The sequence below is a fragment of the Gouania willdenowi genome, unplaced genomic scaffold, assembly GCF_900634775.1.
Source record: "Gouania willdenowi unplaced genomic scaffold, fGouWil2.1 scaffold_228_arrow_ctg1, whole genome shotgun sequence".
Lineage (NCBI taxonomy): Eukaryota > Metazoa > Chordata > Actinopteri > Blenniiformes > Gobiesocidae > Gouania > Gouania willdenowi.
Window position 1 is genome coordinate 120,416 of NW_021144983.1, and position 27,268 is coordinate 147,683.

Consider the following 27,268-nt stretch of genomic DNA (forward strand, 5'->3'; position numbering starts at 1 on the left):
TTTATTTATTTTTGATGGACCACAAACTGGACCACATATTAACCCATCACTGCTGTACAGAAAAGAGCAGAAAAGTAACGAATGCACATCTGGGCCTAATTTGATACTTTTTAACTTTCCTGTGGTTTTTATTTTTTAGCTGTGAAAAAAAAAAAAAAATAGGAGCGCATTTTTTAGATTTATTTTGTTAAACTATATAGTAAAGTGTCAAATATTTCCGTGTTCAAAGCGGGTCTTCGTCCTGGAGCCAGAGGGGTCGCTAGAAACCCTCTGGGTTGAGACTACAGTGGCTTTATTTCTGCAGAGTCTTCATGGACAACAGCCTGAAGGAAAACTGCTCCGCAGGCGAAGCTGGATCCACATATTCATTGTGTATCTGACTGATAAAGTCTGAGGAAGGATGAAGGCGTTTATAAGATTCACATGCCTGATGTTTGCTCTTCACGTTCAAACAAGCTTCATGAAACCAACTACAGGTAAGAAAGAAAAAAAAAAAAACACATATTAGTCACCTGCTGATCTGAAGAAAACATATTTAATACTCAGTGTATTATTAGTCACAGTATAGGTCGGGGATTAATCTTATTTTAAAAAATAAAATGAAAAATAAAATAATATTAATAGAGGGGGAAAAAACACTTTTTTTGAGAGACATTGAATGCAACACAACTCTTTTTTTTAAAACATTCAAACGTACTTTACATGTATATTATACAGTTCAGAATATATTATTATATGCATCCACATGTGTCAGTGGAAATACTTTCATTCATAAAAACAGACAAAAAAAAACAACAGTATTTTACATTTTAAAATTACATTGTTAAGGAACAAAAATGTATATAGCTATTGGATGTTTTTTTTTATACACAACATTGAAACATTTGTCGGACTAAGCCATATTTTAATTTCCACAGGTGGATTTGTCTTTATTTAATAAATGTTGCAGGTTTTCCATCATATGCTTTCTGCTGGTATATGTTGCTTCATGGCCAAAATGTAAATTTAATAAAACAGTTTTGATATACTAGAGGTAATATCCTTTCAACTGTCTGAAAACTGTCCCACCAGCAGTTTAAATTTGGCACCCAGGATGAATTACAGTGAAAATAAAAAAAAAAAAAATAAAAAAAATGGAAAGTTATCCCTATGTCGTAATCCATTCCCCACATTTTATTTCACAAGAATGAAATTTAAACAAATATGAAATCCTCAAATAAGCTACACACATGAACTTCAGAAATGTTGTGTCTAATTTTATGTAGCCGCCAAAACAAGTATACAAAAGGGCTCCAAAAGCACATGAAACAAGATTTAAAAAAATGCATAAAATTGCTTAAAAAACACAAATTGGCCAAAAAATAGAGGAATTGACTATAAAATCACTCTAAACAAGAGAGAATGCATGAAAAATGCATTAAATTAGTAAAAAAAACAACAAAAAAATCCCAAAATATCAAAATGACAGGCTACTGAATACAGTTAATTAGTACATGTATATTTCTGTATAACTGATCATCTGATGTTAAAAACCACTTCTTGGAGGAAATGATAATGGTAACTCGATCCCACTGTTTGTTTTACTTTGTTGTGTTACATGTAATCGTATACTGCACTAATAAGACAATTGTATTGGTTGTGGACTCCAGGAAGAGTAGCAATGGTTCTGGCCAAAGCCAAATGAGATCCAAATAAAAAGAAGAGGAATGGGAAAAAAAAAAGTTGCTATTGCAAAAGACAAGTGAGCCAATGGAAGTGTGGACTGCAAAGAGACCTTTATGTAGCTCCAACACCCACAGCTGACCCGACCTCACACTGCTGGACCCTCCTGAAGCTGCTGGTGTGAAGAATTTCAAACATGCTTTCTCTCTTCAGTGTGAGGAGAACAGTTCGGGTGCATCGTCATCAGCAGGGAAAGACTTACTGTTGTGTTTACATCCAGTTTTCTGGATTTCATTTCTAATGTTAAGTTTTGGTCCAACACAGATCAGAATGCAATGGACAGGCTGTTGGTTTGCAGAATGGGTATGCAAATATCTTTCTACTAGGGATGTAATGATTAATCGTAAGGCAGTTAAAAATCGATTCATATGTATCACTGTTCACATCGATACTGTGAAAATTGAATTACAGTACTTTTTTTAAACAGCAGACGGTGCTATCCAGAAGTGTTGGCGGCAGGCAGAATCTGCTACTACTTTCTTTCTGGCCGCCTTCTACTCTTAAACATATTCAAAAATGATTCCTTACCCTTTAGCACCGAAAGGATATCTGTAATATTACGTGACTATCTGTAAAAGTCACGTTTTTCTATTAGCTCTGTCTGCTAGCGTAGGATCTCTTCTTCACTGCAAGATATCTGCATGCCAACCGACCACTGGGTTACCACCGCCCTCTGCTGGTCCAAACAAATATCTGACCTAAATACAGTGCAATTTTTTTTAAGTCCAATTGTTAAGGCACAAAATACATTTTCAGTTGTACTTTTAAAAAGAAAAAGTACCATTATGCAGTTTTGCATTGTTTACTATAGAACCGGAATTTAAATTAATAGGCTTCTTCTTCATTTGTATTATTCCTTTATTTATTTCATTCAAGATTTATTTTTAGTTAAATTGCATTGTTTTGAATAGTTTATCAAGGGAGTATTTTGACAATGAAAAATAAAAGGAAAACAGTACAGTTTTTTATAGTTTTGAACCCAAAAAAAATAAAGGAATATTTTTCAGTCATCATGTCTACAGTCCCATTTTGTAAAATAAATCGTGAGAGAATCCTATCGTGAGCCCAGTATCATGAATCAAATTGTATCGGGAGTTGAGTGAATCGTTACATCCCTACTATATCTGTCTCTGTAAAACCAAAAACTTAAACACCTTGGGCTTTAAGACGTGTATTATCCACGAGATCTTTCCGAAATCAGGTCATGGTTTTTTTACAGTTCACAGATAATCACGTTACTCGGTTCATCTGGTATCCATTTTATCTAATGACTGGATCTGGATTTTCGAATGGCCCTTGTTACAACAACTGAAAAAAACCCATTAATTAAAAGCATGAAGCGATGTTGATTTATTCCAAAGAACTGTAGTCTTTTGTTTTTTTTGTCTGTACAAATGGTTGATGCTGCAATTAACGAGTCAAGGAAACACCTGCACGTTTTGTTCCCTTCCTTACATTCTTCTATCCAACCATTCATTGAATACAAAGTATGTCAAAGGACTTTACATTAAAAAAAAACAAAAAAAAAAAACATAGAAAGTAAGAAAAATAAAATCCCACAAAGTATAAATTGTTGAAAAAAGAGTTTATAAAGCTAAAATGCCCCGAAGATAAAACTAAAACCAGGGGTGGACTGGCCATCTGGCATATCGGGTATTGTCCCGGTGGGCCGTCGACCCAAAGTGGGCAAAGTTCAGCCTGCTACAGTTTATTTTATTTTTTGACGAGCGAGTTCAGGCAGACATGTTTACAGGTGGCCAAAAATGCTCCAAAAGTGTCAAAACGTGCCAAGAAAAGAGCGTAAAGTGACTAAAATGGGCCAAAAGTAGTCAAGAGTGGCCAAAAAAGGGCAAATAAAGAGGAACCATGTGGTATGTTATGAAAAATGGTAGCTTAAATGGGCAAAAAATAGTGAAAAAGGGCAAATGTGTAACAAAAAGAGGCAAAATGTAGGGAAAAAAAGAAACAAGTGATATTTATTGGGCAAAAGGTAGCTTATTTGGAAGAAAAGTGCCCAACAAAATTAAAGAAAGGACAAAAATTGGATTAAAGTGTCAAAACAAACTTGCAAAAATGGACAAAAAATAGGAAAAAAATGTATATTTATTGGCAAAAGGTAGCTAAAGTCTGAAAAAAGTCAGAACTTTTTAGAAAAGGGACAAAAATGGGACAAAAGAAGTTGAAAAATGGCAAAAGAATATTGGTAAAAAAGGGTTAAAAATGTTTCCCCCTTTTAAGGTTTCCTGGGGGAGTAATAATTAAAATTAGGACATAAAGAGCCACATGTTGAGCATCACTGACTTACTAGCATCTTCTACGTGGTGTCCTCTGATAATGTAGTGCAAGTGGTTCCTCACCTTTTTTGGGTCGTGACCCCATTTTGATATCGCAAATGTCCGGCGACCCCAGAGACAAGTTTATTAAAGTGTGTTACAAATATTGATTAGCTAGGATTAGTGCACAAGGTGACAAATGGGCCTTTTCAGGTATTTTTATACAGCATTTTATTTGAACTAGATTTATATTTGAGAAAGTTTGAATATATGATAGTTATTTGATATTGATTGTGTGTGATGTGTACTTGAAAAACAATGAATAAACACATTTAGAAAATGGAATTTAATTTTTTTTTTTTTTTATCAATTACTAGACATTGCAGGCAACCCCATTTTAATTCCAGGCGACCCTACATGGGTGCCCGACTCTAATGTTGAAAAACACTGATGCAAATGCCAAAATACAAAATGCCAGGGATGAATTTTGGTCATAAACCATTAAGTAATCAAGAAGGTGCATGCTTTGAGACTGTGGAATACAAACAGAACATGCAACATCAACACAGAAAGACAGAAATTAGAGTTTTAGATAGCTCCTTATTGTTTGCTTTTATCTACTGTAAAAGAGTAAATTCCGAAAGCCGAATGAGCGGCAAAAGAAATCCATGTAGCTGGTACAGGAGGGGTTTTAGTTAGTAAACATCAATAGGATTCAAATGGAAAACAACAAATCACCTCTTATATTTCATAATTTTTTTCAGGATTCCCCAGTACTGTTGCCCATGAAGGTAAAAACTCAGACGTACTTGATGGGAACAAGCAGCCCAGAACCAGGAGGTGGACATTCAACTCAGGTGGTCCAGGATTGGATTGGACGGCAGTTAGGAAGGGCCACTACAGCGAGGACTCAGACCCTGACCTACTGATGGACGAGGGTCAAGAAAACACCTCACGGATAGTAGTAAGCCTACTCTCCTGCAGTGAGATGATAGTTGTCAAATCAAATAGTTCTTTCTTAATTCAGCACTTTTTTTTGAAAGCAGTAGAGAAGTATACACAATAAAAATGGTTTCTCTGGTTTTATATGACCCCCAAAACAAAAACACAAAAGGACAACTCAAAATGAAGAAACACACAAAATAACTCCAAATTAAAATACAAAATAACAAAACAACAACAAAAAATATTTTAAGATCATGCAAAATAGCAGAAAAATACACAAAATGACTCCAAAAACACACAAAACAATAACAAATGCACACAAAATGTAATTAATGTGGCCCATCTTTGCCGTATACCTTTTTCTCCTGACAGGACATTGATCACGTCTACTACACGTCTAAATTCTACAGCCTTGGAGATGTGAGTAAGGAGTTTTGGATTAATATCGATGAGGAGGAGAAAGAGCAGTTAAAAAGTCGTGGCTTCCTGTTTGTCTTGCAAAGACAACCCGAGGTATGAAACAGCTAAAAGTAATGAACTGATTTCATCAGCATTCATGAAAATAAGCACTCAGATGCATTCTCTGTGGTTGTTGGGGACTTCAAACACCTAAAAATGACTAACGTTCAGCCCACATTTCAGCTGCATATCCAGCATAGCATAAGTGGCACATGGAAGAGTAGGCCTGGGTAGCGTTAGAACAACTCGCTATGACAAGGCACAGGGGACACAGACGAGGTCGCTTATCCTTGAGGAGGTGCGAGCAGGAGTAGAGAAGAAGCGGGCCAGCCAGATGGTAGGAATGTGGCAGCAGGGAGCCTGGATGAGATGGGAGAAAGCTATGGAGCGTAAGGTTACATGGAGCTAACTGTAGAAAGCTGAGCCCCACCGGATAAAATTCTTGATCCAGGCGGTTTATGACGTGCTGCCAATTCCATCCAACTTCTGCATCTGGGGGAATGCGGAGACACCGGCTTGCCCCCTCTGCCAAAGGAGAAGAACCTTGGAGCACATCCTCAGCTAATGTCCGAAAGCCCTGGGCAAAGAGTGCTACTGCTGGTGACACGACCAGGTGCTGAAGGTCATAGCGAAGTTCATCTGCAGTGGGATTAGCCACAGCAAGAGCCTTCACCCAGTGAAGAAAAGCATCACTTTCGTCTGAGCTGGGGAGAAGGTTGCAGCGGCCACCCAAAATATCTCCCCTGGCCTGTTGGCAATGACGCATGATTGGGAGCTGAAAGTTGACTTTAGAAAGCAACTAAAGTTCTTTGAAGTGGTTGCAAAAACGACTTTAAGGCCAGACATTGTTCTCACGTCAGCTGCCTCCTAGCTGGTAGTTATCCTGGAGCTTACTGTACCTTGGGAGGACCAAATGGAAGAGGCCTATGAGAGGAAGAGGACAAAGTCCTCCAAGCTAATGGAGGAGTGCCGGAGCAATGGTTGGTGGGCAAGATGCCAACCCATCGAAGTGGGATGCCATTCTCTCTACAGGGCCTACAAGATGCTGGGTATTGCATGGGCCAGCCAGCGAAGGGCCATCAAGTTGGCTACTGACGCAGCACAAGTGGCTTCAAGGTGACTATGGATCAGAAGAGGCGAGGAATTGGCACGTAGGGTAGCGCTACCTGGGCACAAGCTGGGGCTTGATCATTCTCGGCTGGGACGTCTGGGTGAGGGGGGTCTCAATGTTGAATGACCCGAAACCCCCTGTGATCCAGGTTACATCACTGATGATGTGTCCAGGGACACCACAAGGGGTATTTAAGAACTATCGCCAACACTGGGAAACAATACTGTGTGTTGGCAAGTGGACATCATAGAGCGCTTGAATGAACATATTGTACATACTATCAAACCAGTAGAAAACCTGTTATATGTATGTATGACAGCTATTTGTTACCTTTGTGTGTTTGCAGAGGGTGAACCTTTCCTTTGGCTTTCCTTTCTACGGTCATTTACTGAAAGAAGTCACCGTTGCTCCTAGTGGTGAGTGTTTTTTGTTTTTGTTTTGTTTTTTGTCGTTTTGTGTGTACTTGGAGATATCTTATGTATTTTTTTGAATTGTTTTATTGTTTTTTTTAAGTACTTTATTGCAATAATTAACAACAAAAAAAACAATTGTAACAGACAACTGTCATCGGGAGTACACTGCATTTAATATACATACATATATGTATTAATTAAATAAGTCAAGATACAAAAAAGAACCAGAACAAAACAAAAACACAGAACAAAACAAAAACAGTGAGTATCTGGTGTGACCACTATTTGCCTCACGCAGTGCACACATCTCCTTGGCATAGAGTTGATCAGGTTGTTGATTGTGGCCTGAGGAATGTTGGTCCACTCCTCTTCAATGGCTGTGCCAAGTTGCTGGATATTGGCAGGAACTGGAACACGCTGTCGTATCAGCTGATCCAGAGCATCCCAAACATGCTCAATGGGTGACATGTCCAGTGAGTATGCTGGCCATTCAAAAACTGGGATGTTTTCAGCTTCCAGGAAGTGTGTACAGATACTTGGCACATGGGGCCGTGCATTATCACGCTGCAACATGAGGTGATGATCGTGGATGAATGGTACGACAATGGACCTCAGGATCCTGTCACAGTATCTCTGTGCATTGAAAATGCCATCAAAAAAATGCACCTGTGTTCGTTGTCCATAACATAAGCCTGCCCATACCATAACCTCACCGCCACCATGGGCCACTCCATCCACAACGTTGACATAAGCAAACCGCTCACCCACACAACGCCACACATGCTGACTGCCATCTGCCCTGAACAGTGAAAACCGGTATTCATCCACGAAGAGAACACCTCTCCAACGTGCCAGACACCATCGAATGTGAACATTTGCCCACTCAAGTCAATTACAATGACGACCTGCAGTCAGGTCGAGACCCCGATGAGAACAACGAGCATGCAGATGAGCTTCCCTGAGACGGTTTTTGACAGTTTGTGCAGAATTTCTTTGGTTATGCAAACTGATTGTTGCAGCAGCTGTCCAGGTGGCTGGTCTCAGACGATCATGGAGGTGAACATGCTGGATGTGGAGGTCCTGGGCTGGTGTGGTTACACGTGGTCTGCGGTTGTGAGGCCGGTTGAATGTACAGCCAAATTCTCTGAAACACCTTTGGAGATGGCTTACGGTAGAGAAATGAACATTCAATTCACGGACAACAGCTCTGGTGGACGCTCCTGCAGTCAGCTTGCCAATTGAACACTTCCTCAGAACTTGCGACATCTCTGGCATTGTGCTGTGTGATTAAACTGAACATTTTTAGAGTGGCCTTTTATTGTGGCCAGCCTAAGGCACACCTGTACAATAATCATCACACCTGTGAGGTGGGATGGATTATCTCTGCAAAGGAGAAGTGCTCACTAAGACAGATTTAGACAGATTTGTGAACAATATTTTTAAGAAATAGGGCTTTTGTGTATATGGAAAATGTTTTAGATCTTTGAGTTCAGCTTATGAAAAATAGGAGCAAAAAACAAAAGTCTATTTGGGGTCGCCAGAAATTAGTGATATCAAAATGGTGTCACGATCCAACAAAGATTGGGAACCACTGAGCTAAGGTGTTATGGGAAGGATGGACGCAACACTCCTGCTTCTCATCAACAGCAGTCCAGCTCCGCAGTATGTGGATATTCCCAGTACACTGTATTACCGAGTAGACTATAGCCTTACTGTGGCTCTTTGTTTATGGATATTTGTGTAGAGTTCTACCGCTGAGGTGCCATTTCAGTAGGTATGCTTCTTTAACTGACTTATTGATTGGTATTGCATAATGGTTATGCAATATTTTGTGTCGTTTCTCTTACCTTGCATAGATAGATAGATTAGTAAAGCCCTGTTGATTGTCATCTCTGTTATTGGAGTTTTGTTCAACTTAAATCTTTAACCTTGCAGCAGCTTTAAAGTAGTGGGTTCTCTCCTTTTTCTCCACAGGCTTTATTTACACTGGAGATAAAATCCACCAGATGCTCTCAGCCACTCAGTACATCGCTCCACTCATGGCCAATTTTAACCCTAGTCTGACCCAAAACTCCTCTGTGTTTTACTTTGACAATGGTATGAAAAACTCCCACTTTTCCCATTACACCTTGGTCCACTAAATTCTCATCCCTTGTCGTTTCTTTGTTACAATAGCAGATGTGCTTTCTCATACATCGGCCCTGTAGGCACTGCACTGGTGGTCCAGTGGGATCGAGTCCTCCTGCAGAACAACATCAGCTTGGGGGCTTTCACATTTCAGGCCGTGCTGCACAGCGACGGACGCATTTTCTTTTTCTACAAACAGGTGTGGAATCCTCTTCCTCGCCTAGTTTTTTTTCCACCTGAAGTGTGTTTATTCACTGTTGTTTATACTTTTAGATTCCTGTAGACATCACTGACATTTGCTCTAAAAGTCATCCTGTCAAAGTGGGCCTGTCTGATGCATTCATGGTGCTCCATGCTATCGAGCAGATTCCCAGTGAGTGTAGATCTGTTAGAAAAGTTACCCGTTGGCCGCTCATTGTTCGTTATTATCCGACAGACTCTAATCTCTGATGTGCTCCAGATGTTCGGAGGAGAACCATATATGAATATCACAAAGTTGACATCCCCAAGTTCAAGATTTTTAACTGTACAGCAGTGGAGATGATTCCTCTGCCGAGTGAGTATGAGAGCGACAGTTGAAACATTTTGCACGATCAAAGAGAAAAACTGTTTTCCTTCTTCTATAGCTTGTCTTCAGTTTTCCAGCTGTGGCCCATGTGTCACCTCTCAAATTGGCTTTAACTGTAGCTGGTGCAGCAGGCTACAAAGGTAAGGAGCACACAAAGTTATAAGTCTGTATATTACTTTAACATGTTTTAAAGAGTGGACTGCGATTATGCATCTTAAAAACACAGCTAATGTGCTCAAGTGTCATCAAAACCACCGTTCGAGAGAGTCTCTGTCCTGCAAGTTATAGATCACCAGCTCAGACCAGATTACAATGAGATGTTTCATGTGGGAGAAACTTGGAGTAAAACACCCTCAGCTAAAGAAGTCCTGGAGGTGACAGTTGTGCAGGTTCTTCACCAGTGTACCCAATAAGAGTGGGACAATACCCTGAGTTTACGATACCATAGATGATAATCGGCTCGCGATAAAGATATGATACATTTTTGGAAAGGAAAAAAGACAAAATAGTTGCAGTTGGAAAATTACCAATGCTTTTATTTGATTAGAATCCCAAATTTAACATTAAAAGAGACATAATAATGTAAAATATTTTGTGGATGCACTATCTAGGGTGTGTTCTGGCATTTAGCGTCAACATGAAAAAGTGACCCATACATTTTCACTCTGGCCATGCTTACTCTGGGTATGACCTTTTCAAACCAACAGGAATGAAAATAATAAATACAAACCATAACAATCTGGTGTGTCAGAAATATGTGGAATTGTTTTATTAATCTAACCGGACCCCACACCCCAGCCCCCCTCGCAATTCCATTATCACCCTGGAAGATACATCATGTGATGTTTCAATATTGGGATATCTAGACTTTATATCCTTTGCAATAACTACCATTCATCATATTTGTTATTTTCTGTTCAGGCTCTACTATGGCTTCTTCGCATTTTGGTTTTGTCTCTTAAAATATCTATAGAGAGTCAGACGAGGATCGATAGTTGGCTTGTTATGTGGAAACATTTTTAGGAACATCATACTGTTATCGTGAACCACACTACTCCAGTATAGACTTGTCAGGCTTTCAGCAAAAGTAAAAGCACCTTAGAGGAACCTCAGCAGCTGCAACGGTAAATTTATCTTTTCAGATGCTCCAGTGGCTTTGATCGTAACCGCCAGAACTGGGTGGACCACGGCTGCCCTGAGGAGGTTTCTGTAAGTCTATATCAGACATAGGAAACTTTTATCACAGCAGGGGCTACAAAAAATGTGATTATCTGTAGTTAGAATAATGACCAATCTGAGCATTTAGGGCTGTACTACAAAGCTGGATAAGTATATCTGAGATATCTCTTCGTTAGCTGGCTTCACCTAACCAAACATTCTCTTGTCACAGAGCTGATGTACTACGAAGCAGGTTATCAACAAGCTCAGTTAAGCCAGGTGATTCCAGCCTGGGTATGTGCATGCTCACATAAAAGGGGTGGAGATTGCAGCGTCTGACCAACCACAAACAACCAGGCAGATTTATGTCACAATTGAGGAATTTAAATCTATAATTCAGACCAAAAACAACACTGTTGCTGCAGCATAAGCAGGAAGGAAGGAATGCTGGAATTGATGACGGTTAATGCTTAAATTAGTGAGATTATACAATATTCACTCCTGGGAGAATAAAACAATCAGTTTCCCTTTATTAAGGCACAGACCTGTGTGTGGCTCTGATGCTGCGTTCATACAGCTCAACCTGCATAAGGTGAACAATATTTGTATTTTATACAGCCTGTATTACCTTACAAGACTGAGGCTCTCTGTGTCACCACAGAATACATGAATTCCTAAATGAATTTATCGGTCTGAAAGTGCCTAACGCACACAGGATTTATCAGCTGAATAATGTAGGTCACTCCATCAGATAATAATCTATGTTTTCTATAGGATGTCATCGGGTAAATGAAAAGATTGTGTCAAACCTTAAATATTTTCTCTCGTCAGCTGTCAGATCAGATCCACATGTGTTCGCAGAATGATCCACCTTTTCTCGGGCAGGTCATTTTCCAAGACAACTGATTGGTCAGGAGGCGGGGCTTACATACTATCTCATATTCTTGCCAGAACAAAAGCTACTCCCAACCAGGTTAGGTGTTCAGCGTAAGTAACCATGGTGATTTAGCCTCGTAAAAGGTTAGCCAGCGTCGTAATTACAGGACACAGAATAAAACACGGAAGTTAGTGCGATAAGAGGAAATCCAGCTTCGTAGTAGACCCATAGAGTAGTTTTATGTATTTGTTTTGGCTGCTGCACAAAATTAACCAAAGGCCACCAGTTGCCCATGACTGTTCTCTGCAATATTTCTCTTATTTTATTTTTCCATGACATAAAACACTTCCCTCTTTCTCAGAGACGGGATCCCAAATGTGTGCGGGAAGCAATATTTAGTAATACCTCATCACACCGCCTGAAGACGACCATCGCTACGGCACAGGCAGAGCAGCAAATGACTCTTAACTGGACTGCAACACCTTTTACCAAAGCGTCGAATGTCAACAAGTTGTTGAATCACCACAGCAGCAGCAGAAAGAATGGTTTCCAAACTCTGAGCAGTGGATCCTCTGACGGTAAACACGTCACAACAGATCATAAGTCAGCCTCCAGAAAGGATCTCAGCATTTAGAAATAATGTTCCACTGTATCCATGCCTGCTGTGTGCTGTGGAGTCGCACACAGTGAGGGTCAAGTGTTCAGGTATTTCTCAGCCCTGTGTCAGTGCGTACAGCAGCATGTTAAATACTGCACAGGCTGCTCAGCGGCTGGATGAGGACGGAGCCGCATCAGTTTGGGAAAGCTTTGAACTCCAAGGGAAAGTGAAAATATAGACAGGTTTGACTTGATTTGGATTAAATATAGAATTATTTATTTAAAAAAAATTCAAGCCAAGCAACAGATATCATGTGCATCAACAGTATTTGTCAAATCTGAAGCCCCCACCTCAACTTTTTGAAGATACGCCTAACAAATGTAAAATATCACTTTTACTTTCTTCTGTGGGCCAAATTGGATGCTCCAAGGGGCTAGATTTGCCCCCCAGGCCTCAAGTTTGACACATGCTTTTTAGAGAGAGAGAAGATGGACCAAAGACAGACCAGACACAAGTTACTTAACTCTCCACACTGTGGTGGAAGGTGATACTACAGCAGTAGGTGCTTCAGTCCTCTGTGGCAGAACAACACATACAACTTCTGCGCAGTCATTAAGCAATGTTTTATTTTTAAAATGAAGATGTTGAAACAGCTAAAACTGTTCTTCTCTTTTCTTTTATTTTCCAGATGCACAGACATCCTTGCACTTCAATAAAGCCAGTAAGCCAATCACAGCTCACCGATCGTAACTGAATGACTTTGATCATGTTGGTGAAACACTTTCTTTTATGCCCGACAGCTGATGGGAGCTCTAAAGGGGACGATGAGCAGCTGCGGACTGGTCTCCTCGCGGGAATAGCTGTTATGATGATCGTCATGGCAACAGCTGTCATCATGTCCATCTATATGTACACACATCCCACCTCCAGCGCCAGCCTCTTTTTCATAGAGGTGAGTGTAAAACAATGCTTTACTAAAGCTGCTCATGTATGAAAACATGGAGTGTAAGAATTCATGGACCATTTGGAACCTCGCTATGACGCCAGTATGTGTTTCTTTTTATTTTTTTATGTGGAATTTGCATTAATCCGCACGAGAAATAAATGATACCAACTTCTACTTCCATCATTCAATCTGGTTATTTTCTTCCGTCGTGTTTGACGCTTCCTGTCATTTCACTCTCCTGACAGCGGCGTCCAACCCACTGGCCAATCCTGAAGTTCCGACGTGGCTCCGGGCGGCCCTCTTACGTTGAGGTGGAGGCTCCAGGTTTGGACAAAGATGGAGCCTTGGTCATAGACCCCAAGCAGTCCTTCGTCATCTCGGACAGAAGAGAGAGCGAGCAGAGAGAAGGCTTCATCATCCCTGATCAGAGAGAGCGCTTCCTACTGACAGAAACCTCCTGACCCACACTCACTGTTCAGGACAATGTGTGAGTTCATGTTCGTTTGATGAATGCTAACCTTTATTCCCGACATGTTCACTTCAAGGACCAAACCAGAACAATGATTATCCCACATCTAAAGTGGTCGAGAAGATGTTCTACTTCATGCAAAGAAAAGCCTTCAACCTATTCTCTGCTCAGGTCATTTAATCGTTTGCTACAGCGGCGCTGAGTAAAGATCCCAAAGCTGTCCTTCATACACCTTCCTCACAAACAGGAATTTCCTATCGGAGTGTCATTTCCTCATTTCAAAAAGAGACTAAATTCCTCAGCACGACACTCACTGTCCTCTGAGAAGTAAACAAAGTGAGCAGTGTTGACTTCACAGCTCCACTCAGTGGCCACTTTGTAAGTTACTGCTTTGAGCTGCTTGAATTATATAGCATGGATTTAAGAAGCTGAAAATCTTTCCCTAAGGCACATGTGTCAAACTCAGGGCCCGGGGGCCAAATCCGGGCCCTTTAGAGCATCCAATTTGGCCTCCAGGAGAAAGTAAAAATGACAGAGAAAAACATGAATTGTTGTGTAAATTACCAAATAATCCAGTTGTAGATATCACAAATTCACCAATTCAATGAAACTTTAATTGAATTTTTTAATTGCAAATTGTGGAAATAACTCTCAGGTTTGCCACAAATCTTGTAATTTCTCACAAACAATTCCACAATTCATTGTAAATTCCACAATAAATTGGTTACAAAATCAATAATGTTTTAAGTGAATTGAACTGATATCGAAAACTATGGCACAATGATGGTAAAATCTGCGGCCCACTTTGAGATCAAACTGGTCTGTATTTGGCCCCTGAACTAAAACGAGTTTGACATCACTGCTCTAAAGTGTTTGTCCATGTTGACATCACACAGTTGCTGCCCTACATCATAAAGGGGCTCCATTGGATGTACGTCATGTGACTGTGAAGGAAATTAGATTAGCCCGGCCCTGTTTTTGATGTCTCCCCCGCTCCAACACACATGAATCTAATGATTTTGTCGTCATGTAGCTCTGCAGAAAACCTCCTAACCTTTACAATCAGCTGCGAGGGACCACAATAGCATCCAAGACATGCAGGTCATGTGACAGATGAGTCAGCGTAGAGGCGTACCTCAAACCTGTCAAGTATCCCGTTTTGGCCGGGAAACTCCCGTATTTTATCCCTCTTTCCCGCCATCTTCCCGTATTAGTATTTTCCCGTAAATATCCTGTATTTTACTGTAGCAATAATTAAAAGATGTCTTACTAAACTGAACGCCGTCACTAGCCTCGCGAGAACTTCCACCTATAATGGCCTGAGTGGCAGTTCTCGAGAGATTAGTGCTGACAGCGGCAACAAACCCGGAAACAACTCAGAACAGATGAATGAAGATGTTCTGGTGAAAAAAAACAAAGAACTTGTGTAAATACGTTGTAAAATGTGACAGAGGGTTTATCTTCCTAAAGACCATCAGGATGTGACACAGTTACACGTTCTGTTAGATTAATAACTGAGATTTTAACGTCTACCACAGCGGAAGGAACAACGTAAGTCACCATGAAAAATCAGCCTATCACAAACTCCACAAATACAGTATACACTGCTTTAAAAAGTGTTAAAGAATGTAAATTCTGCAACAGATGTGTCTAATAAGTCATTAGTGAATACCAAAGAACCACATGAGTGAACATGAGAAATTATAAGAAAATATATAATGAAAATAAAATGTTATTGTCTAACTTCAAGACACGCAATGTGAAATAAACAGTAAATATTAAATGTGTTGACTTGTATATGAACTGTAAGTATATTAAATAAACACATGTGCTTCATATACACATTTATGTTTTTATTTAGGCTGTTTTATAATTTAGGAATTAGGGCTGGGCGATATATCGAGATTCAAGATGTATCGAGTTTTCTATTTTGGCGATATAGAAAACTATAATATTTCATATATCATATGAAACAAAACATTAGTTTTAGGAGTCGCTGCCTTTACTTCTCAGAACAACATGTAAAGCTCAGTTAGATTAATTAATGAGTGACACATATTGTGCAGCTGTTTATTAATAAATGTCCACGTGTAGCATTTAGCATCAGCAAATTTAACCCAGAATTGTCTTTTTGTTCAGACCTTATTTGATAAAATTATCTACATTTATATCGTATGTCACCATTTTGAGAAAATATATTGAGATATGAGTTTTGACCTACCAGATTCTAATCACATAATTGTATTTAGTAAGTGTTTGACAAGTGGGTATTTTAGATTTCTGGAACTTGGTTGGGTGAGTGGGACAGAAAAATTCCTCTTATTTTTAAATCCAAAACTTGACAGGTATGACGTAGCTGTATGAAGCCGTGTCTAGATCTCCACTAACTCATACCTTAAGTGTGATCAGAACACTAATAAAAATATAAATGGGAAACAGAGAAATGTGCGTGCATGTGTGTGGCTGATCTCTGCGTGTGTGTTTGCACCTGCCTCAGTCGTACCATTTTCTGGTACTAAAACCACAAACAGTTCCAGATTCCATGAATTGTATTGCATTTGCATTTCCTCCTCCCATATTTTTCCCCCCTGCCTACTCTGCATATTCATGAGGGGGAAACGTGCTAAATGAATTGAGGGCACATTGGGAAGCGCAGCAACGTCGCACTCCTGATTCCCTGGGTTTATTAGCACGTGGAGTGATGTTTGCTCACGTTTTAATACCCCTAAACCTCGAGTGAATTCGCCCCCGTCAGTGTTTCTGTTAGTTAGCTGCTGGTGTTTAGACCAGGGTATTATATGAAAATGAATAACAAGCATTTACAGTAGCTGTGGGGAAAAAAGAACAGTATAATCCTTTTACATGAGGAGTCCTTTGTTTTTGTTGTTTGGGTTGAAGAGGAATCCTTATCAAGCTTTTTGTTGCATAATGGCAGGATTAGATTCAGGTGTGTTGGAGCAGGTAGACACATTTTTTTTTTCTAAAATGACATTGTCTCATCTGTGTGTTATGCAACTGTGATATTACTTGCAAAAATTAAATAGGCTGCACAACATCTTGATCATTTTTATCATTTAACATTTTTCTTTTTTCTTAAAAAGTTACCTGAGCATAATTGATCATCTCATTTCCAGGTCTGCAACCTGTGGCTCAGGAGCCTCATGTGGCTTTTTGACTCTTTTGCAATGGCTGCCTGTAGCTTTAAAAAAACACTAAAATTATGAATTGTTTTTTCTTACAGAGGCTATTGATGAATAATGACATTAACTTCAAATAAAATTCTGATAAAACAATTGGTTAACCTAAAAATAAATCACAAAGCAAGAAACTAGCAATTAGCATTAATTAACATGGCTCCTTGAGAGTTAAGGTTGCAGACCCCTAAACTAGTGTGTCAGCGAGGACCGTTAAGCATAAAAAATACAGCCCATATTTGCTGATCTGTGTCTATGCTCCTGTGGTTAACCCATTCATGATGTCAGAGACGTACAGATAAAATAAATGAACACACACACTTTTGTGATGGATATAATTTACCCTTAAAGTTGTACTTTATTCTGAAGTTAAAAATGATGATTCGTGAACAGATATGCTGGAGATTTTCACTTGCTGGCTCTTAATATATGAAGTATGTTGATTTTAGTGCAGATTAAGGCAGAATGTTTCAAACTGGCCTGTAGGTTGTGGAGAGGCGGAGTCAAGGCACTGTCGGAGGTTGTACTTTGATGGCTCAGGTGTCTTTATCTTCTAAAGGTGGAATAGAAAAAACAAAGACAACACATGCATTAACTAGATAACTTCATAAGAATTGGTATATGCATTGATGAAGAGAAAAAGCTTCTGTTACTGTTTATTCCACATCATAACACAACAATAGTTCCTCTGAAAGCCGTACACAACCCATCACAAGAATGTAGTTCAAATGAAAACAATAATAAAACTGTTACTAAGTCCTTTGAGAAATGTCTTTGGAGTTATTTATATTAACTTTTAGCCTTCATGTAAACTTATTGTCCCTTTAAATGTGGACATCGCCATTTTACGGATTTTAGCCAATCAGAATTCTCATTTCATTTCATCAGATCAGGCTGACTCTTCGTATTTAAGCTCCTATAGAAAGGCTGTGGTGAATTAGCATTTCAATCAGACATTTTAAAGCTTAGTTACGTGTTGTTCAGTTCAACGGACGTTATGACGGTGTTCCTAAAACGACCAGTAACATTACGGTTGATGGATTTTAAGTAGCACTTACCAGAAAACAAGAAATTATTTTATTGTTTCTTTCCAACATTAAGCTTCTCTGGGCAGCCATTAGTGTTAACATGTTTCAGTAAAGTTTTATTAACAGTCTATTGCCAAGTAGTGAAATTTTGTGAATGTTTTGATTTGTTTTGATTCAAACCTAATTGGTAAAAAAAAAAAAAAAAAACAGAATTTTATTTGTCACCAGCGGGCAATTGCAACGTATGGTAAAAAATTATGTTGATGTGTTTTATTTTAAACATTAATAAATTACTTCTAAAATTAATTAATTATTCTATTATATACAATTCCAATTACATTAAATTAATTGTAATATTCATTTATATTAATATAGTTTTACCTTTCACTGGTGGTGCTGGTAGTCGCCTCCTCATCTGTTTGGGAGCGTCCAAAGTTGAAGCCTGCATGGGGATGTTGCAGATTATGTATTATTTTGTGTTATTGTACATGGACTGTAATCCCAGTGGGCTAATATTTGCAGACACTTTACCATAACTGGACTGTTCTTGTTCTTATTGACCCGAGGCTGCGGGGCCACGTTCAACCCTGCGTTCTTCAAAGCAGCGATCCTCGCAGAGATGTCAGAGACCTGCATTAGAAGGGATTTGAAAAAGGCGGGTGATCATCATGTTAAAGCGCGTCTTGCTGTCAGACGCACCTTCATCTCAGACTGCTGAACCTTGGCGGCCGCTGCCGCGACCTGGTCCTCCAGGAAGCACAGCTCCAAGTCGGGGGTCGAGGTGTGAATAGACCTGGCATATTCCTCCAGGTCGCAGAGCTCCTCCTCCAAATTGTACACTGAACCAGCTGCTACGTATACCTGCAGCACATGCAAAGCACGGATACACATTTTATTTGTACAACAGCTTTAAAAAGACTACAGCACCTGCAGAGTTTTTACCAGGATTGGGGTGAATTATAATTGTATTTGCGTGGTTGACCACCGAAGCACAACAAGGATTTTATTAGAGACTTTTATGAATTTGTTGCTTGTGTGCTCACGCGTTATGACAGGGTTTTAATTGTCGGAGATTTTAATGTGCATGTATGTTGTCCTTCTAAACCCATGGCCAGAGAGTTTTTGGACTTGGTGGAAGCTTTTAATCTGACGCAACATGTCACTGGCCCCACACAAGTGCACGGGCACACGCTAGACATTGTGTTGTCCTGTGGTTTTCCTGTGAACAATGTCGTTGTTGGAGATACCGTGTTTTCTGACCACAGCCCTGTCATGTTTGATCTTATTTTGGACTTGGAGGTGAAGCTGTCTGGCGTGCGTCATGGTCGTGTTATTAAGCCCGACACGGCCGCTGCTTTTTCTCCTCTTTTTACTGCATCGTTTCTGGATCATCTAAACTCCGCTGCATCTATGGACACCGAGCAATTGATGAACTCTTTCACTTCCACCTGCTCTGAAGTCTTGGACAGTGTTGCTCCCTCAGAGCCATATGTCCTAAGCCAAAGCAGGAACCGTGGCTCAATGACACTACGCGCACAGCTCGGCGTGAGTGTCGGAGGGCAGAGCGGAGGTGGAAGAAGGACCACTTGGAGGTCTCACACCAGATTCTTAGAGAGTGCTGGAGAAACTATCAAAGTGCTGTTAAAGCTGAAAAAACTCAATATTTCTCTAACTTGATCTCGAATAATGTCAGTAAGCCTCGAGTTCTTTTTAAAACGATTGGTTCTGTTTTTAATCCGAGTCCGTCCACTTCATTGGAGATGACAAGTGGAACTTGTGAAAAATTCCTCTCCTTTTTTAATGAGAAGGTTGCTGCTATTAGGGCCAACATATCTCCCTTTTCAGTGTGGAGTTGTGTATCCACTCAATGCTGCGCTGTTTTCTGTCAGTTTGAGTCTGTGTCATTGTCTGTGCTCACAGGGATAGTTAAAAAACTTAAACCCTCCTCCTGTCCCACAGACCCGGTCCCTCCTCGCTTTTTTAAAGAGGTTTGGGACACCATTGGCTCTTCTGTTAGGGAGATCATCAACAGCAGCTTGGCTACTGGCATAGTGCCAGCTTTTTGTAAGAAAGCTGTAGTTGAGCCTTTGATTAAAAAACCTGGCCTTGACCCTGCAAATTTGGCGAATTATCGCCCAATTTCCAAACTACCATTGGTATCGAAAATTTTAGAGAAATGCGTTTTTGCACAGTTGCAACCTTTTTTAGATGAAAATGGCACTTTAGACCCATATCAGTCAGGCTACAAAGCTTTGCACAGTACTGAATCTGCACTTTTAAAGGTTTTTAATGACCTGTTTTTAATGACTGATTCTGGAGGTTCTGCCATTTTAGTGCTTTTAGACTTGACGGCTGCTTTTGACACAGTCGACCACACAATTCTTTTAGATCGCCTAAGAGATCGCGTGGGTGTCAGGGGGACCGCGTTGGAGTGGTTTAGGTCCTACCTGTCGGAGAGGTCATTCTCCGTCAGGCTGGGGGACTCCACTTCATCTTCTGCCCCACTTAACTGTGGAGTCCCCCAGGGATCTATCCTGGGTCCCATTCTTTTTGCTATATATCTCCTCCCACTTGGAGAGATTTTTAAGAAACATGGCATGTCTTACCATTTCTACGCAGATGACTGTCAAATTTACATGCCCATTGCAAAGAATGATCACAGCCCCCTGTCACCCCTGCTCCACTGTCTGGGTGACGTCAAGGCTTGGTTAGCCCAGAATTTTTTAAAACTGAATGAGGGAAAAACAGAAATAATGGCATTTGGATGTACCCTCGCAGACTTGGGATCACTCCAAAAGTATTTGCATCCCAAAGTCACCAGCCTTGGCGTCACCATAGACAGTGATTTTAAATTTGATAAACAGATCAATGGCGTTTTAAAATCGGGTTTTTATCATCTTCGTCTTTTATCCAAAGTTAAGCCTTTTTTATCATTTAATCTTTTTGAACAAGTCGTGCACGCTTTTATTTCAAGCCGTCTGGACTACTGCAACGCACTTTACTCGGGCATCAGCCAAAAGGCACTTTACCGCTTGCAGTTAGTCCAGAACGCAGCGGCACGACTTTTAACAGGGACCAAAAAGCGTGAACACATCACCCCAATCCTTGCTTCTTTGCATTGGCTCCCTGTTAAATTTAGAATTGATTTTAAAATTTTGTTTGTTTTTAAAGCTTGGAATGGACTGGCCCCTCAGTATATCACAGACCTCATCCAAATTTACCGACCCCCACGCGCTTTGAGGTCTGAGGGCCAGCTCCAGCTCGTGGTTTCGAAGGCGAACCGTAAAACTAAAGGGGACAGAGCGTTTTCCGTTGTCGGCCCTAAGCTGTGGAACGCTCTTCCCCTCCACATCCGTACGGCCCCCACCGTGGAGTGTTTTAAATCTCGTCTCAAAACTCACTTTTATTCTCTGGCTTTTAGCACCGCGTAAGTTGTGTGGTCCTCTGTGTCTTTTATTTTATGTTTTTGAGTTTTATTCTTATTTATAGTTTTTAATGTGTTTTTATTTATATTTATTCTTTTAAACTGTTTTATTTTTATTTATTGTTTTATACTCATTTAGTGGCAGAGCTCATTTGTATTGTTTTGGTTTTATTGTTGTGGTCGCATGTTCAGCACTTTGGAAACGTTTTGTTGTTTAAATGTGCTATATAAATAAAGTGGATTGGATTGGATTGAAAATGAATAACAATTATGAAATAATTATATTTGTAATTTAAAAAATCTGTTGCTGTTGTGATCATAATTCAATTGTAATTGAGTACAGATAATTGGCTTTATAATTGTAATTGCCCTGAAAATTCTAGAAAAATTGTCAATTATAATTGAATGCTAAACTGGGGAACCATGTTACAGTTCTATGTACAGTTCTACAATTCAATTCAACTTTATTTCAGACTCGTAGTCCATTAAAAATAAAATAAAAGGACTAGACAAACAATTAAGATGCCAATGTCTCCACAAGTCAGACTGATAACGCGTCGCACTCCATTTTATATTTGTGAGGGACACTATTATTTCATTTTCAGACACACATAAAGCTGTACATCAACATGTGTAGTTAACAATTACTCAAATATGTTTCATATTAAGCTTTCCCACATTTTAATAACTTAAAAAGATGTAAATATAGAAGTATACAGACACAAAAAAGGCTCAGATTCCCACACCATAAATATTAAAACCTATATTTTCATTGATTAAGAAGCCTAACAAGGTAAGCAATAGATAGGAAAGAAATTAGATGATAGATATTTGTTTTTAGTGCATTTTACAGCTGATTTAGGGCCTGTTATCATAAGAGATTTAATTCAATGGAATTAAACTTTATTTATATCGCGCAAAATATAACAAAGTCATCTCAAAGCGCTGGACAAATTATAAAGTCCATAGTAAGAAAGAAAAAACCCAACAAGATCCACATGAACAAGCATTTAGCGACAGTGGGATCTGTTAGATGCTAACAGAAAGCTAACACAAGAGGAAGGTGAACTTTTATTAGGTTATTTACTTCAGGCTCAGTAATAGTGATTAATTGTAATTGAGAACTTCATTGTAATTGACTTTGAGGATAAAAAAAATAATTAGAATTGGAAAAAAATGCTGTCCACTGTAATCATAATGAAGTTGTAATTGATCATGGATAATTGAAAATGTAATTGGAACTGAAAAATGTAATTGACCCCAACCCTGTCTGGTTCTTTTAGTGCACTGATCAAATATCAGATGAGCTCACGTGTTCCTCAAGTTTAGAAAACTGCTGGTCCAGTTTCTTGGGGTCGACACCCGGAGGCAGAGACGAGGTGGAAGGTTGGGGGTCATTCCCTCTGTCCACATCCTGCAGCAGCTCCTCTGTGGCGTTCAGCATCTTCAGCACCTCAGTGGTGATGCTGCACAGGGCCACAGCCGAGTACCTCTGTGGGACACACAGGGTTTTACGCAGTGAACACCAGGGTTTGGCTCAATTATTATTGTAATTGCGTATATTGACAGTTAATTACAATTTTGACATCATTATAGCTGCAATTATAATTGGAAACATTTTTACTTTTGAAACCATAATTGAATTGTAATTGAGTTCAGGTAATTTATTCTGTAACTGGCATGGAAATTATATAAAAACAGTAATTCACAATTTAATTAAATGCAAATCTAGGGAACCATGTTACAATTCTATAACTTATGTAGTTAATACGCAAGTTATACAATAATGATACGTAGTTAAAAATTATCAAAAAAGTGCTGCATATCAACTTTTCCCACTGCCTGTCAGTTCTCTTAAGGATCATTTTACCATTAAAAAAAAAAAAAAAAAAATATATATATATATATATATATATATATCTAGGGGTATACTTACTGAAAAATATTACCAATATACCAATGTATACCAATATTTTCATTGATTAGGAAGCCTAATAAGGTAACCAAGAGATAAAAACAACTAATTAGATTATGATAATAATGATAATATTTTGTGTGTGTGTATTTTACAGCTGATTTAAGACATGGGTCAAACTGACCCGTTTATGCTAACAGAAAGCTAACACGTTTTATGGGGTTATTTATTAAAGGCTCAGTAATTGTGATCAATTGTAATTGAACTTTAGTAATTGAGAACGTAATTGTAATTCACTTAAGGGGGAAAAACAATCATCGTAATTTTATTTGTAACTGGAAAAAAAATGCCTGTCACCGTAATTGTAATTGAGTTGCAATTGAACATGGATAATTGAACATGTAATTGTAATTGACCCCAACCCTGGTTCACACGTTAAGTTAGACGTTCACAAGTTTATAGAAGCTAAATGAGTTCGTCAGAAGTTGCATAAAATGTGTTGTCAGTAAATGCAACAACAGCACAAGAATATGCAGCAAATACAGACTATTTAGCATTTTAATAATAGTAAAATAAGAACAAATTGGAAGATGAGCATGCTAAAATCCATGTCGCCAACTGAAAATCATCTTAACAGTTAACAGCAATCATTACCATTACTGTCTTTCTCACCTGCTCCAGTAGAGTAGACATGAACTCTATTATTTGGAATATTTCCATGTCGCTACCCTACAGTCCGTACAGCACAGAGGTGAAAGGGATGAAGAGCAGCAGAGAGAGGTTAGTAGCATTCAAACGTGACACACACAGTTCAGCTTCTGAAAGAAAAGGTTTCCTGCTGTTTTAAAGGAAGCCTCTGTGACCTGTAAAATCTCAAATCAATAGATTAATAAAAAAAAACCTTCAACACTCTTGTTCCTCATGTGTCAATAAAGTCGGTCTTTTCTTTCAAACCAAACATGGTTTATAATGAGTGGAAATCATGTTTAATGAAAGTCACACAGGCTTTCTTTTTGCGTTGTTGTTATAGTAGTAGAAAACAAAGACAGTTTTTGACAAAGAGACAGCAACAGATGCAAAAACGTGTTTTAAAAAGGGGTGTGACGATACACTCGGCTCACGAGAACGAGACAAGTCAAAATATATATAGAACTCTTTACATGCATGAGCTTTTAATCAACTTCTTCTTCCACAAATTGAAACTAAAATGTATAAAAGTTAAAATAAAATAAATAAAATTAAATATTTCTTTCTTTTTTCCAAGTACAAACAATATTACTGTATTTTTCGGACTATGAGGCGCACTTAAAATCCTTTAATTTTCTCAAAAATCGACAGTGCGCCTTATAATCAGGTGAGCCTTATGTATGAAATTAATATGTCAAAATGTTTTAGTACAACTTTGGTAAACTATGAAGCTGCACCTCTTGATAGATTTTTGGAGCTTCAGGGCTACCGTAGTCAGACGCCTCGTGGAGTGATATGTACCAGTACTGTGCTTCAACATACTGAACTGAAAAAGTGAGTGTAATGTTTTATATTTTGTGTTAAACCTGAACAATGTTGAGTTATTGTTAACGAGTTGAATAAAGTTTGACTTATCTGACTATTTTGTTTCGCTTAATGAGCCTTAATAATAATAATAATGAAAATAGACCCGGTCAGACCCATTCATTGATAGTGCGCCTTATAGTCCGAAAAATACGGTATGTGCAAAACCAAATCAGTTGTACTCCGTCAATAATGCAGGTAATTATGTGTGAGTGTTTGGTGTGTGTTTTGCTAGACCTAGTGTCTGTAAAAGCTTTAGATACAGTATGTTGTACTTAAATAATTTCCGAAACCACAAAAGTAGAACTTGCAGACATATAAACCAAAGAATTTGGTCTCTAAAGTCGTGTTCTGGATATCAGTGTCTCCATAATAGATGGATGGATACATGAATTTGGGGTTGATGCAGGAACATCAATATAGAGAGACAGGAAGTGGGAATGCTTACATTTTGAATCTCCTGAGGTGACGGTATATGTTGCTTGAGAGATAAAGTGCTGCTCTGCTCCATGTTCTCTGCACTTGTGATGTGCTCTCCCCTTTCATTGGTTGCTATTCCTTCATAGTGTTTGGTATCATCCTTTATCTCTGCTGTTATTTCTCCTCTCTCACTCTGGTCTTCCACCTCACACGCCTCTTCCTCCTGGTTTGTCAGACATCTCTCTGTTAACGAGCTACAAGTCGGTTGTTTTTCTTGCACGTCTTCATTTCTTTCTTTATTTGTGACTGAAAGAGTTTCCTTGCTTCCACAGTCTGCGGGCTGCATCCTGGATGCTGACTCTGGAACTGTATCTTTGACTGAAACCTCACAGTTTGCCTGTGATCCCATCTGATCGTCCAGATGACTCAGCGCTTCTTCCTGCTCCATTCTTCCGTTTCCTCCAGAGTCCATCATCAACATGCTGCTCATGATCCCATCAAACTCTGTGCCTTCATCCTCACTCTCTGCTCCTCTAATGCACATTACATCGTGTTTCTCATGTCTGACTTCCTGTTCTACTTCCTGTCTATGATCTTGTTCTGGTTTGAGAGTGTCCACCTTTTGGTCACAGTTGTGCTCTTCTCTTGTTATGTCGCCCTCTAGACTGTCTTTAACTTGAATTCCTTGCCCGTCATCCTCATCACTACTCTCATTCTGTGCTCCTTCGCTCTCGTCTCTTAAGTCAAACATGTTGACGTCAATGTCTCCTATGGATTCCCTCCGTTCACTCGCTTCCTCCCACAGCTGCCCCACGTCCACACTGCTCTCAGCGGCTCCTTCCTCTCGCACCATCTCCGCCATGCCCTCGTCCACTCTGTCCAGCTCATCCTCAGTGGAAGAAAACTGAGAGGCGCTGAGCAAACTGGCCAACTCTCTCAGCTGAGCCGCGTGCATTACTTTCTCCGGCTGCAGTTTCCACAGCGGCCCTTCGTCAATCGCCTCTTCCTCATCGTCGCCTTGACCTGCTTTGTCCAGCTCGTCCTCGGTGGAGGAGAACTGAGTGGCGTTGGCTTGATAAGCTAACCTGCACACTCTAACCGCCAGCTCTATGTCATGTTCATCTTCCTCCTCCTCCCCTTCTTCTTCTTCTTCTTCTTCTTCTTCTTCTTCGACACCAACTCTGTCCAGCTCGTCCTCTGTGGATGAAAACTGTGAGGCTCTGACTTGTTCCTCCAGCTGACAGAGTTTATAGGTGAGCCCTACATTGTCCTCCTCCTCCACCTTCTCGTCTCCATCTGGTTCATCCTCACACTCTTTGTTCAGCTCGTCATCAGTGGATGAAAAGTAAGCAAGTCTGGACTGTGTGACGAGCTTGTATAACCTCTCTCTCATCTCCTCATCCAATTCATTCTCACCCTCGTCCTCAGTCTGTCCTCCGTCCACATCAGTCTCCATGCTGCAGAGCTTCTCTTCTACTTTGTCTCTCTCTGTGCTTCCTCGCCTCCTTCCGTCTTTTCCATCCTCACCATCATCACTAGCACTGCTCGGTACAGAGAGGTCTTCCTCCTTTGTAAAAGACCTCACAGAGAGTTCCTCCAGCGAGTTCCTCACTCCAAGCGGCTCGTCCATGTGACCGGCTTCATCTTCGGTGTCGTCGGCTTCGTCTTCAGAGTCCAAAGGTTCTGGGGTTGTGGCTCTGGATGTTTGCGTGACAGCAGGATGCCAGAAATGGAAGTCTTCACTTCTTGAGTCCTGTGAGCCAAATAAATGTTGCTGTTAAAACACAAAGTGTTTAAATACAAACAAACAATATTATGTCAAAGAGGGTATCAGTCATCGAGTGCAGAGGTTCTCAACCTTAGGGTTGGGACCCATATTGGGGTCGCAAGACACTGGGAGGGCGTCACCTTCAAGAAACAATTTTTTTTTACAATTTGAGCGCATTTTTGCTCATTTTTACCCTTTTTCTGCAACTACACCAAACGTACCATATTGTAACCTATATTCATCACTTTTTCTTGCCATATTTTTCCTAATTTTAATGCATTTTTGCTACATTACTCCCATTT

The 27,268-nt window shown here is 39.7% G+C and overlaps 2 protein-coding genes across 3 annotated transcripts in view; one reads left to right on the plus strand and one right to left on the minus strand.

Annotated features, from left to right (window-relative positions):
- Positions 1–318: 318 nt before the first annotated feature.
- plxdc2a (plexin domain containing 2a) lies at positions 319–14,077 on the plus strand. Its single transcript, XM_028441358.1, has 14 exons — positions 319–476; positions 4,760–4,959; positions 5,313–5,453; positions 6,857–6,926; positions 8,898–9,020; positions 9,131–9,249; positions 9,324–9,423; positions 9,511–9,606; positions 9,677–9,758; positions 10,761–10,827; positions 12,015–12,231; positions 12,940–12,972; positions 13,052–13,203; positions 13,443–14,077. Exons 1-14 carry the CDS (start codon positions 401–403, stop codon positions 13,656–13,658), a joined length of 1,692 nt encoding a protein of 563 aa, XP_028297159.1. The 5' UTR covers positions 319–400; the 3' UTR covers positions 13,659–14,077.
- Positions 14,078–17,186: 3,109 nt separating this feature from the next.
- Positions 17,187–27,268, minus strand: part of myripa (myosin VIIA and Rab interacting protein a) — a 30,301-nt gene continuing 20,219 nt past the window's right edge. Inside the window, exons 11-17 of one of the 2 annotated variants that reach the window (XM_028441371.1) lie at positions 25,227–26,951; positions 23,900–23,956; positions 22,625–22,804; positions 18,588–18,749; positions 18,420–18,518; positions 18,270–18,330; positions 17,187–17,413 (exon numbers count right to left, since the gene is read on the minus strand). In XM_028441371.1, the coding sequence (XP_028297172.1) occupies positions 17,397–17,413; positions 18,270–18,330; positions 18,420–18,518; positions 18,588–18,749; positions 22,625–22,804; positions 23,900–23,956; positions 25,227–26,951 (2,301 nt within the window). In that variant the 3' untranslated portion in view covers positions 17,187–17,396. The remainder of the gene's footprint in view (positions 17,414–18,269; positions 18,331–18,419; positions 18,519–18,587; positions 18,750–22,624; positions 22,805–23,899; positions 23,957–25,226; positions 26,952–27,268) is intronic. The other variant, XM_028441372.1, reaches the window with a different exon arrangement.